General features: G+C 40.2%; 1 protein-coding gene across 1 annotated transcript; it reads right to left on the minus strand.

The window, feature by feature from the left end:
- Nucleotides 1-8,996: 8,996 nt before the first annotated feature.
- Nucleotides 8,997-11,216, minus strand: Adam30 (ADAM metallopeptidase domain 30). The gene has a single exon (XM_047559767.1). The coding sequence runs from the start codon at nucleotides 11,214-11,216 to the stop codon at nucleotides 8,997-8,999; it is 2,220 nt and encodes a 739-aa protein (XP_047415723.1).
- Between the last annotated feature and the right edge of the window lie 444 nt (nucleotides 11,217-11,660).

The raw sequence follows: 11,660 nt of genomic DNA on the forward strand, positions 1-11,660 counted from the left end.
ATTGATCTTTGGACATTTGGAGAAGTAGGCACCTCTTCCAGTCTTTATAATCTGGATTCTATAAGTAGCACCATTCTCTAATCTATCCATCCAGAGATTATGGGCGGCCATCTCACAAAGTCCATGGGCAAGCTTGCTTCTAGAATTGAGCCCCTGTCCCAATCTAAAAAGCAAAAAGGGCTGGGGATTTGGCTCAGTGGTAAGGACCCTTTGGGCTCAATCCTCAGCACCAAAAAAAAAAAAAAAAAAAAAAAAAATTGCTTGAAAAAATATTTATTTGGGTAATAACAGGGAAGTTTAGATCAATTATTCATTTGTTTCAAGAACACAAGACCCTGCCTCTACAATGAGAAGTTTTTTATTGATTCTTTTTAGTTATACATGTCAGTAGAATCCATTTGATATAATTATACAAACAAGGACTATATCTTATTCTAATTAGGACCCCCTTCTTGTAGATGTACATGATGGTGGGATTAACTGTGGTGCATTCATACATTATATTACCCTTCTTAAAAATTTATTCAAAATTCTTTTAAATTTTTATTTTGATTTGTTCTTTTACTCATGGATTATTTAGGAATGTGTTCTTCAAAAACCATTTAACGGTAGATTTTTTTTTAATTTTATTATTGATTTATAGTTTAATTCCATTGTGATATGAGAATATTTTATAGGCCTTGAATTATTTTAAATTCATTCAGATATATCATATGGTTTACTAACATTTATCTTGGTAAATGTTCTGAGTGCTTGTTTTATCATTGTTTGGTGGAATGCTCTAGTGATAATGTCAATTAATTCAGATTGCTTGATAGTGTTGTTCACATCTACGCTATCCTTACTGATTTTCAGTCTATTTACTCTATCATTCTTGACAGAGAGATATTAAGATCTCCGCCAAACCTGAAGATTTGTCATTTACCTTCTGCAACTATATCAGATTGTGCTTAATGTGTTTCGAAGCTTATAGTTAAACTCATGATGTTTTAGGACTGTATTACTGGTTGGAGAAATGACCTCTTCATCATTATAAAATGGCATTTTTAACCTGCATAATACTCTGAAATTTAATTTATCTGACATTAATATTGCTGTTCTATTTTTCTTTTGGTTAATATTAGAGCATATAATTTTTAAACTTTGTCCTTTGGTTTATCTGTGCCTTTATATTAAGTCATTTTCTTATAAAGAGCACATGTTGGGCTGGGGATGTAGCTCAGCAGTAGAGCACTTGCCTAGCATGCAGGAGGCCCTGGGTTTGATCCTCAGCACTGGCAAAAAAAAAAAAAAAAAAAAAAAAAAAAAAGCATATATTGGGTCTTGATTTTTTCTCCAATATGAAAACATCTTTCTTTAAATTGAGATGTTTAGACATTTTAACTTGGCTGTTGATAAGCTGCTATTTGAACAGCAAAATTTGCAGGTTGCTATTTGCTTTCTCTGTGTCCTGTTTGTTCCTTCCATTTTCTGACTCCTTTTTGGATAACTGATTGTTTTTTGTGATTCCACTTTATCTTTTCACTAAAGATAAGTGAAAGTAAAGATAAAGATAAAGAAAGTGAAGTAAAGATAAGTGGCATGTTATCTGTCTCTACTTAGACAAACCTGCATTCCCATATTTATCTCAGCACACTTCACAATGGCCAAGTTACAGCATCAGCTCCAATCAGTTTAACAGAGCCCTGGGATTTGCGGTTTCAGTTTTAACTTATGCTTATAAAAACTTCTTTGGTCTTTTTTTCCCTTGTACATAAAACTTTCTCAGAGGGATCACAGAGAGTAGTAGACATCATTTAAGCATTCTTGGCTGGGTCTTTTGGCTTAATACCATTTGTTAGCTCCTCAGTCCATTTTTGCTAACAAAACTCACATCTGAACTCATAAAATTGCCACCCCATTTACAACCCTTGGGATGGTCCTTTATACCTCTAATCAAGCACAAAGTCATTCTTTATGAGATACTTATAGCTCCTAATTATCTCTTGCCCATTTGTTTCCATTCACACTATCACCCCATAGTCTACTCCACAGTACTCTTTACCAAGGTAATTAAAAGGAAATTCTGATTCATGCCATCTCCTGTGGTTATTGTTATCATTTTATGTTGTCTGGGCATCCATTTTGAATACAAGTTTAACTTTTTCACACCAGAAGCAGGGCCAGTCACCCTTGACATAGTTTCCAATTCTATACCACACTCCAATGGCTCAAGCCCAAGGCCAGAGATTAGCAATTTAGAGACATCTTTCCTGCCTGGTAGACAGTGTTCCCAGACACTTTCCTGGGGCTCCCTTTCCAGGACCATTCAGGCATTTTCCTTTACCTTTTTTCTTTATATATACTGCTAGTTGTCTTTCTGCCTCTGCCTCTGTCTACTTCACTTTTCAATCCTGCCCCAATGGGATCCTGAGTCTTTGTGCCCAGGATCTGTAACAAATCTTTGACCTTATTTCCTAATGAGGGTATTGTATGGAACCTACCCTCTGAAGAACCAGGCTGGTTTTCCCCAGGATGCTGGAGTAAACAGAAAGTCAAGCTTACAGCACTAGAGTGATGGTCAGGGAGGACACAGGTCAGACAAGAGCCACCAGAATCTGTGAGGGGCCTCCTGATTTTGAGTGAGACAACTAATCATCATTAAACCATCCACCAGGTTAAAACAAGTATCCTATGAAAGGCACACTGTAACCGCCCGTATTCATTCACTTTTATTTCCTGTTTCCTCAGGGTTATGGCCACTCTGGAACCCCAACTTATCTGGAGGAGTCTCAAGACATCTACCACTCATTTTCTGATATTGCACCAAGAGTAAAAAGGCCTAAACAGTGAGTTATAGAATCATCAATGAAATTCATATCAGCTACTTAGCTGGATGGACTAGAACATCATTTTATTAATATAAGAAGACAGTAAAGATCAACCTCACAGAACTCGTCATTCTCATTTTCCAGCACACCCCCCCTTCACCATGGCTTAATTCAATCTTATTAATGAGCATATATACAATAGCCCATATTACAGCTCTAGTTACACTGTTCATTGGAGTTCCAGACTGCTGTTTTCCCCACATGAATGTTTCTGTAACACTCAGACTCAATGTCCAAACACAAACCCTCCCTTATCCCAGCCCAATTTTTTTTTTTTTTTTTGGTACTGGGGATTGAACCAGGGGTGCCTTACCCCTGAGCTATGTCCCAATCCCATTTACTTTTCATTTTGAGACAGGGTCTTGCTAAGTTGCTGAGGTTCTCTCTAAGTTGTCCAGACTGCCCTTGAACTTGTGAACCTCCAGCCTCAGCCTCCAGAGTCACTGTGACTACAGGCACATGGTACTATACCTGGCTCCATCCAGACTTTTTCCCAGCAATTTGGATGTAAGAGGATTGTGCCACTGTGTCCAGAGACATAGCCAGAAGCCTACAAGTCAGATCTCTGCAACAAAAAAAGAAGCAAACAAGAAAAAACAGTAAATTTATTAATGCATGCAGTGCACATCCTGTGGGAGAAAATGAAAGGAATATCAAGGCAGGGGGTTAGAACTTTGACTCACATAGCCACATGTGTCAAAGAGTCATATTGTGAGGTGACATTCTGATTTCCTTCAGTGCCTTGACCCTTCAGTGAGGAAGCATCTTTAATAAACAGTGCTAGCAATGCAACAGATATCTACATTCCCATGCTTATTGCAGCATTATAATAACAATAGCCAAGGTACAGAAACAACTTAAATGCACATCATCAGTAGATGAACAGATACAAAATTGTAGTATACATCCACAATGAGATATGATTCAGTCTTTAGAAAGGAGGTATTGACATATGCAACAACATGAATGAACTTGGGAGGAACTTGTGCTAACTAAAATAAGCCACTGAGAAAAAGAAAAACACTGTGCAACCTTACTTTTATGTGGTATCTAAGAGAAAGGGAAAGTATAAGAAAGAGTAGAATGGTGGTGACCATGGGTGAGGAGGGAGAGGAAATGGGGAGAGGTAAAACAAATTGCATAAACAGGCAGTTAGAGGACAGATGAGTCTATGAATCTAACGTATAGCAGGAAGACTATAGTCTATAATACAATAGTATTATTGTACTCATATTTGAATAATATTTTACCATATAATTAAACATTGTTGAGAGTAGATTTTATGTGTTCTTATCACAAAAGAAGTAACTAACAAATAATAGGTATGTGAAATTACTTATCCAGAGTAATCATTTCACTGTATTTGCATACCTTAAGTTTTATATCTTCATGTTGTATACCTTAAGTTTGTACAATAGAAATATGAACAGAAAGTGAAGAAGAATGTGAAACAGACAGAATCAAAAAGAAGAAATGAAAAGGCTGGGGTGTAGATCAGTGGTAGAGCATTTGCAAAGCATATATGACACCCTGTGTTTAATTCCCAGCACTGGAGGGGGGTGGGGAGAGGGAGGGAGGGAGGAAGAGAGAGAGAGAGAGAGAGAGAGAGAGAGAGAGAGAGAGAGGGAGAATCAAAAAGCAATTAAGCTAATATTTACCAATATTTGGAAGAGTTGAATCCAACCAAATATCTCTTAAGTCACAATATTGGTCAATAACAATGATTCTATAACAAATGTTTTAAAATGTAACCTGAAATATACTATGTGCAAGGGAATGTAATTCTTTATATGATGAGCACAGACACTATTGTTCTTTGGAAAAAAATATTTAGAAATAGGACTAAATATAAGAAACAACAAAGGTAAAATTTTAAGAAAGAGGTTTAGGAAAATTTGCAAATTCCTTATCAAAATGGGAAACACTATATATAATTACATAAGGTGAAACAGAAACCAGTAAAACTTCAAAAATAAAATCATGGTGAGAACTTGTAAGGTCGTGCTTTTAGGAGTAGTCAGTCACACACATAACATAAATATCTTAATAACTTAACAAAATCATTAAGTTAAAAAATTAATGGGTGTTGTGTTTTAGTCAGCTTTTCAGTACTATGACCAAATTACATGAGAAGAACAACTTAAAGGAGAAAAAGGTTATTTTGGCTTACAGTTTCGAGGTTCCATTCACGGTCAGCCAACTCCATAGCTCTGGGCCTAAGACAAGGCAAAACATCATGATGGAAGGATGGAGCAAAGGAAACACCTCCAGACATGGCAACCAGCAAGCAGAAAGAGAGCTCTGCCTGACAGAGACAAAACATAAACCCCAAAGGCACCCCTCCAGCAACCTACTTTCTCCAGTCACACCCTACTTGCTTACTGTTACCACCCAGTTAATCTGTCGGTATATTAATCCACTGATTAGGTTATAGCTCTCATAATCTACTCATTTCACACTTAGGCATTCTTATATTATCTCACACATGAGTTTTTTGGGGAAATAACCTAAACCATAACAAGGGAAAACTGGATATCCTGCAAAAGAGTAAAACTGCACCCTTATCTTATACCATATATAAAAGTTAACTCAAAATGGATCAGACTTAAGTATAAGACCTGAAACAATAAAAGAAGAAAACATAAGGGAAAAGGTTCATAACATTGAATTGGGCAATTGGATTTCTTGGCTGTAGCACTAAAACACGAACAACAAAAGCAAAAATAGCTAAATAGTACTAATCAAAATAAAACACTTCTTGGGCTGGGGCTACAGCTTAGTGGTAGAGCACTTGCCTAGCATGTGTGAGGCACTGGGTTCGAGTCTCAGCACTGCATATAAATAAATAAAATAAAGGTCCATTAGCAACTTAAAAATTTTTTTAAAAAATAAAACACGTCTGCACACCAAAGCACAAAATTGACCAAATGGAAAGGCAACATACAGTTCTGGGGTTGTGGGTCAGTGGTAGAGTGCTTGCCTGGCATGTGTGAGGTCCTGGGTTCGATTCTCAGCACCACATGTAAATAAACAAGATAAAGGTCCATATATTTTTAAAAGGCAACATACAGAACAGGAAAAAATATTTTCAAATCATGTAACTGGATAAAAAGTTAATGTTCCAAATGTGTAAAGAACAACTACACTTATTCAAAAATAAGAAACCAAACAACCCAATTAAACAATGGGCAAGGGATTTGAATACAGATTTCTCTAGTGAAGATATACAAATAACCACTAAGCCTATGAAAGATGTTCAACATTGCTAATCTTTAGGAAACTTGCAAATCATAATCACCATGAAGTACCATTTTACAACCATTAGGAAGGTTGTTTTCTAAGAACCAGAAAATTCTAGTTTTAGGGTAGATGTAGAGAAATGGGAACACGTGTGCACTGTTTGAGGGAATTTAAAAGGCTGCAGCTGCTATGGACGACAGCAGGGCAGTTTAAAAAACTTAAAAACACAATTACCACAAGATCTAACAATTCCACTTATAAATACCCCAAAGAAAGTAAGGACATGAACAAATATTTGTTCACAGCAACACTACTCACAATTGAAAAAAAGTGGAAGCAACCCAAGTAACCAGTGAATGGTTAAACACTGTGGAATATAGATATATTCAAATACTATTTAGCATTACCAAAGAAGAAAATTCTGACACATGGTGAAAACAACTCTTGAGACTGAGGGATCTTTGAAATGAAAGGGAGTATTGAGACATTATAGATGCAAGCTAGAAAAGGATCAGACCCTTGGACAAGTTTCTGCAACTTCCAGTACCAGGGCTAGATGGCAGTTAGAAAAAAAAAAAATGTCCTTTGTACCTATAAATCAAGAGTATTTTTTATAACAAAGATTTGGAAAAGGAAAACAAATTGAATCAACATTGGCTATGGATAAGAGGGACAGGATAACCCAAAGTGGGAGAAGATTGGGGATAGAACAGTCCATAAGGAGAAGTACTGTTTGCTTTTGAATTGGTTAAGGTTGTAAGTAGGTTGCAATGAATGGCACCTGGCTATCAACCATGTGGGGGTTTAAGTCATATGGTCTTGGAATGTGGAATAGCCTTTTGTTGGTTTGGCTTATCCCAATGAACTGATTAACTTTCCTTATCTTTCCTCTCCTCCACCCACCAGCCCTTGTAATTAAATGCAGAATATCTGAGAATTTTTATCTTATCAACAGACTACAACATACATGATCCCTGAAGACATCGTGCTAAGTAAACCAGTCACAGAAAGAAAAAAATAGTATAAAATTCTGCTTATATGAGGTATCAAGGTAGTCAGATTTATGGTGACAGAAGGAAGAATGGGAATTGTCAGGGATGGAGAGAGGGAAGACTAGAGAGTCGTTGTTTAATGGCTATACAGTTTCAATTTTGCAAGATGAAAAGAGTTCTGGATATTATTTGTCCAACAATGTGAATATTCTAAATACTACTGAACTGTCCACAAAATGGTAAACATATTTAGGTACCCTACTGAAAACTGTAAAAACATTTGCTAATGTACATATATCTTTATGGTTTCTTAATAAATGTTCCTCTCTAAATTCAGTTCCTGAATTACTATTAACTTTTTCTTGAATAAGGTCATTTTTATTAACTGTATAAACCTGCTTAGGTTAGCCTGGCTGTGACTCAGTTTCTATTTGGGAAAAAACAACAGCAAGCTGACAGAATTACTTTAAGCTAAAAACATGTTAATGCACATGAAGCTCTTACAACATCGCCTGGCACATAGTGTGCTCTCAATAACGTTAGCCATCACTATCAGCGTGCAGCTGTGACTCAAGGTCCTTGGTTTTCTAGGCACTTTCCAGTGAAGGCCAAGCCTGATACATGTTTGGAGTTATGACCAGCACAAAACCGGTCACTTGAGGTTCTCCTCTGAGTGAAAACAGTCCTCAAGCCGTCCAGGTGGAACGGCTTTCACTGTGAACCTGCCCCGCCTTGTCTTCGGTCAGAACCACCTTGTGGCTGAGGAACAGAAGGTTGGGGTGGGGCACTGAGGCCTGCAGTGCTGCTGGGGAGGGAGGGGACAGTGGGCAGGGTGAGAAGAGCAGGAAGACCCAGCCTACTGCCAGCCCAGCACCTTGGGCCCAGAGGTCTGGGAGGGCCAAGCCCCTGCCTGGATGTGAGAGGTGGGCACCCACCCTTGCAAAGTGCCACTCAGTCCTCGCCTCCCACCCAAAGAGCAGTGTGAAGGGGACAGAGATTTGGAGGCAGAGACATGGAGGTCCTTGGGGGTGAAAGGCATCCCTACTCTCCTCTGTTGTACTTGGGAGTGTGGAGGTCCGAGGCCAGGTGTCCCTCGGCACACCCTCACAAAGACTGTCCTGCAAGCTCATGCCCCAAACACAGAAATTTGCTCACAGCCAAACACTGCTAAAGATGGGAATCATCTGTAGACTGTGGAGCAATGCAGGTGTTATGAGGGATCAGTGTGGTTGACCCCGAACTGAGGTCACCCCGAACACTGTTGGAGACCCCACCTTGTAGAGCCAGAGAGACCTGCAGAAAGGCCATGACAGAGAAAATGCTCATTGAAGGGACAGGCTTTAATTTCATGCTGTTTATTTATAATAGGTGTTATCTTCACTTATCATGCAATATGGGGCTCAGGTGCAGCCCTCAGCAGTGAGCAAGTTAAAGGATGCAGAGGGAGAGGCAGATCATTTCTTCATTTATTGGAATTCTAAGACAGGGCTACACTTTGAAAACCGTGGAGGGCTGGAGATGTAGCTCAGTGGTAGAGTACTTGCCTAGCATGCACCAGGCCCTGGGTTCAATCTTCAGTCCGCAGTACCACAAAACAAAATGACAACAACAAAACTGTGGTAATTTCAGAGTTTTAGTGTTCAGAAAAGCCATTAGGGCATTCTTTCCAGGTCACCCAAAACTTGATTACAAATGGAGGGACAAGTGAATACTAGGAAAATAAAATGCACTGATTTTTTTCCAAAACAAGAATGTCATTTATTTGCTGATTGAATGGGTGTGAAATTTAAGTTAAAAAGTTTTGGGAGAAGAAAGAAGAGTAGTTTGGATAAGTGATAAGCTTGTTAAATAACTGAGTCTATGTTATCAAATGACTAAGGATCGCCTGGTTACTTTATTCATTTCTTGGCATTTCTCGCTCAGGATCTGTTGGCATAGTCTTAGTTGGTTGTATTTTCTGCTTGGATTGTGAAGATTTTGCTCTAAGTTGCCTGAAAAACACAAAAATTGCTGAGATGACAAGTAAAATAAGGCGCAAAAGCATAATAGCTATAACCTGAATTGTTGAGGACTCCTGATCCTTCTGTGGTCCTGGGGGTCCACTGTCGATGCTCCCTCCAAACCCCTCCTCCTCACAGAATGGAGGGGCCCAGCCATACATGCAGTGGCAGTGTTTCTTTGCGTTGCAAACACCTCGGCCATTGCACTTCTCAGGCAAACAGTCAAACTTCAGGACTGAGTTATTGACACAATTTTTGTTAAAACATACCCGGTTCTCACCACAGGAGGTGCCGTCATTTATCACACCTATGTCAGGTATCCCCATGGGCTTCATGGCTAGATGGTAGCCTGTGCCCCAGCACATGAGATTGTCCTCTCGCAGATGGGTGGATATTATAATTGTGTGGTCTGGCAAGTCAGGGATCTTTTTGACATTTATACACTGCAGCCTGCCACATATCGCATTTGCCTTCTCACACTTTACATATGTAGAGACATCTTGTATCTCACAGTTACCAAATTGATCGCCTTTTAAATTAATTACATCATAGCACTTATTAGGTGCCTCCCTAGCATCATGTCCAAAAATGCTTTGGCACTGCATGTATCTGGATCGGCACCCCTTACGATAACAATAGCCTTCATACTTGCAAGGGGTCCCATCCTGCTTGTAAGTGTCAGCTGGGCAGAAACCTGAGGTCCCATCACAATACTCTGCAAGATCACATTCATTTTCTTCCTGCCTACACATAAATCCAGATGGAAGAAAGTTACATTTGTGACAGCAAAGTCCAATGCTACAGTTGGCTCCCAGTTTAAATTTACAATTAGTTCCACAACACAAGTCGTCATGACATTCATCGCGTGTACCACAATCACATTCCTCTTTTGGTTCCACAATCTTGTTTCCACATCTGGTAAACAGAGTATCTAGATCTGGGATATTATTTAGGCATTTTGCTGCTACAGATACGTATGCAAAAAAAGATTCGTAACTGCAATTACTAAACCCAGTTCGTCCTGTGCCCATGATGCAACTCTTCCTACCTCTACAGTGGCAGTATTCTTCATCATGTAACATTCCCACAGAATGACCCAGTTCATGAGCAGTCCAAGTGGCAGGTCCAAGGACATTTAAATCTAGAAAGCTACTTACTGATCCAGCTGCATCTCTACTACACACTCTTCCCCAGGACCATGCAAGGGCATCTGTATATTTTCTGTTAATATAGAAATGTGCCCAATCTGCAGGGAGCCGAGAATTTAGTGTGTTTTTTCTATAATGTACAAATTGGTTTAATACTTCAGCTAAAGTAGAGTGTTCAACATCTACTCTGTTGTGATCTGTCCATACTTCAATGGCTGATAGATATATCCTCATATTGAGATCTTGAAAGTAGGTGTCCATAATCCCAGTCAAAATAATGGCATCAGACACAATTATAGAAAGATTGGAATTCAAAAAATGATATCTAGTCTCATCAAAAACCATGACCAATTCCAAATACTTTCGGTGTTTATAGGATCCAGAATAGTCCCTTATCCTAGCCATATCCTCCTGTTGGGCCATATGCCTTTTTGTTCCATCATAACTCAAACCACAGGTCTGATTGCTTAACTCTTTCTTCAGGAGATACACGACATGTTCAAAAGTGGACGAGGCCTTGAGGGGCTCGATTTGGTACTGTTTGGCATCGATGGTCAGTATGCCTCGGAGACCCCCCATGCATGTGCTTAGAGTGGCCCCAGAGTCCTGAAACCCTTCCACCGAACCTATATAGTTGCAGTCCTTGGGTATATAAGGGTGATCCTCCAGCAGCTGGCCCTGTTCTGTGAAGGAGAAAACGCGCAGATGTTGCGGCAACAGAAGTTTCTTGGGCCACAGGTGGATGATGTGCTTCTTACCTTCTAAGTGCAGGAGGTAGGACACGGAATTGGGGATACCCTGCTCCTCTCGCCAGAAGCTCAGCTTCCTGGGGATGATGATTTCGTAGGAGTCAAATTCCAGTTGGTGAAAAAGTAAGTCGTCGCCCAGAGAGTCAAGGAGGAGCAGGGCCAGAACCAGCACGGGGAGCGGGAGGCCTTGGCAGAGGAGGGTGTGCACGGACCCCATAGTCTATTCCCTCCTTGGTCTGTTCCCTCCTCAGGAGTTGCGGGGGCAACTCCAACCTGGCGAGTCAGACTTCCATGGACTGCCGCTAGAGGCGCCGGAGCGCCAAGGGCAGAGCTCCCCCAGTAGAGACTGAGGGGAACACTGTCCTCTGGGGGCCAGGTCTAGCTGACTGTACCCAAAGCGCGCGCCCTGCCCAACGCATCCAGTTCGTTTTCTGGGCGGTGCGTTGGGCGCGCGTGGCTGAATCGAGGGAAAGGTGCGCGAGAATCAAGGCGAAGGGGGCTGCTATCATGTGGGTTGGAGGGGAGCAGAGAGCAGTTTGAGGAATGGGAAAGGTATGGAGAAATAGGGGGAGCGAAAGAGAGCTCGTTAAAGGTCCGCTGTGTCCTCATCTTCTAGTCTGTTCTATGAGCCCTGGAACAACGGTAGCAATTGGATGTTTCT

The sequence above is a fragment of the Sciurus carolinensis genome, chromosome 1 (assembly GCF_902686445.1).
Source record: "Sciurus carolinensis chromosome 1, mSciCar1.2, whole genome shotgun sequence".
NCBI lineage: Eukaryota > Metazoa > Chordata > Mammalia > Rodentia > Sciuridae > Sciurus > Sciurus carolinensis.

Bases quoted from the DNA above. Each gene is read 5' to 3' on its own strand.
- Adam30 (XM_047559767.1), bottom strand. From the start codon at position 11,216: ATGGGGTCCGTGCACACCCTCCTCTGCCAAGGCCTCCCGCTCCCCGTG.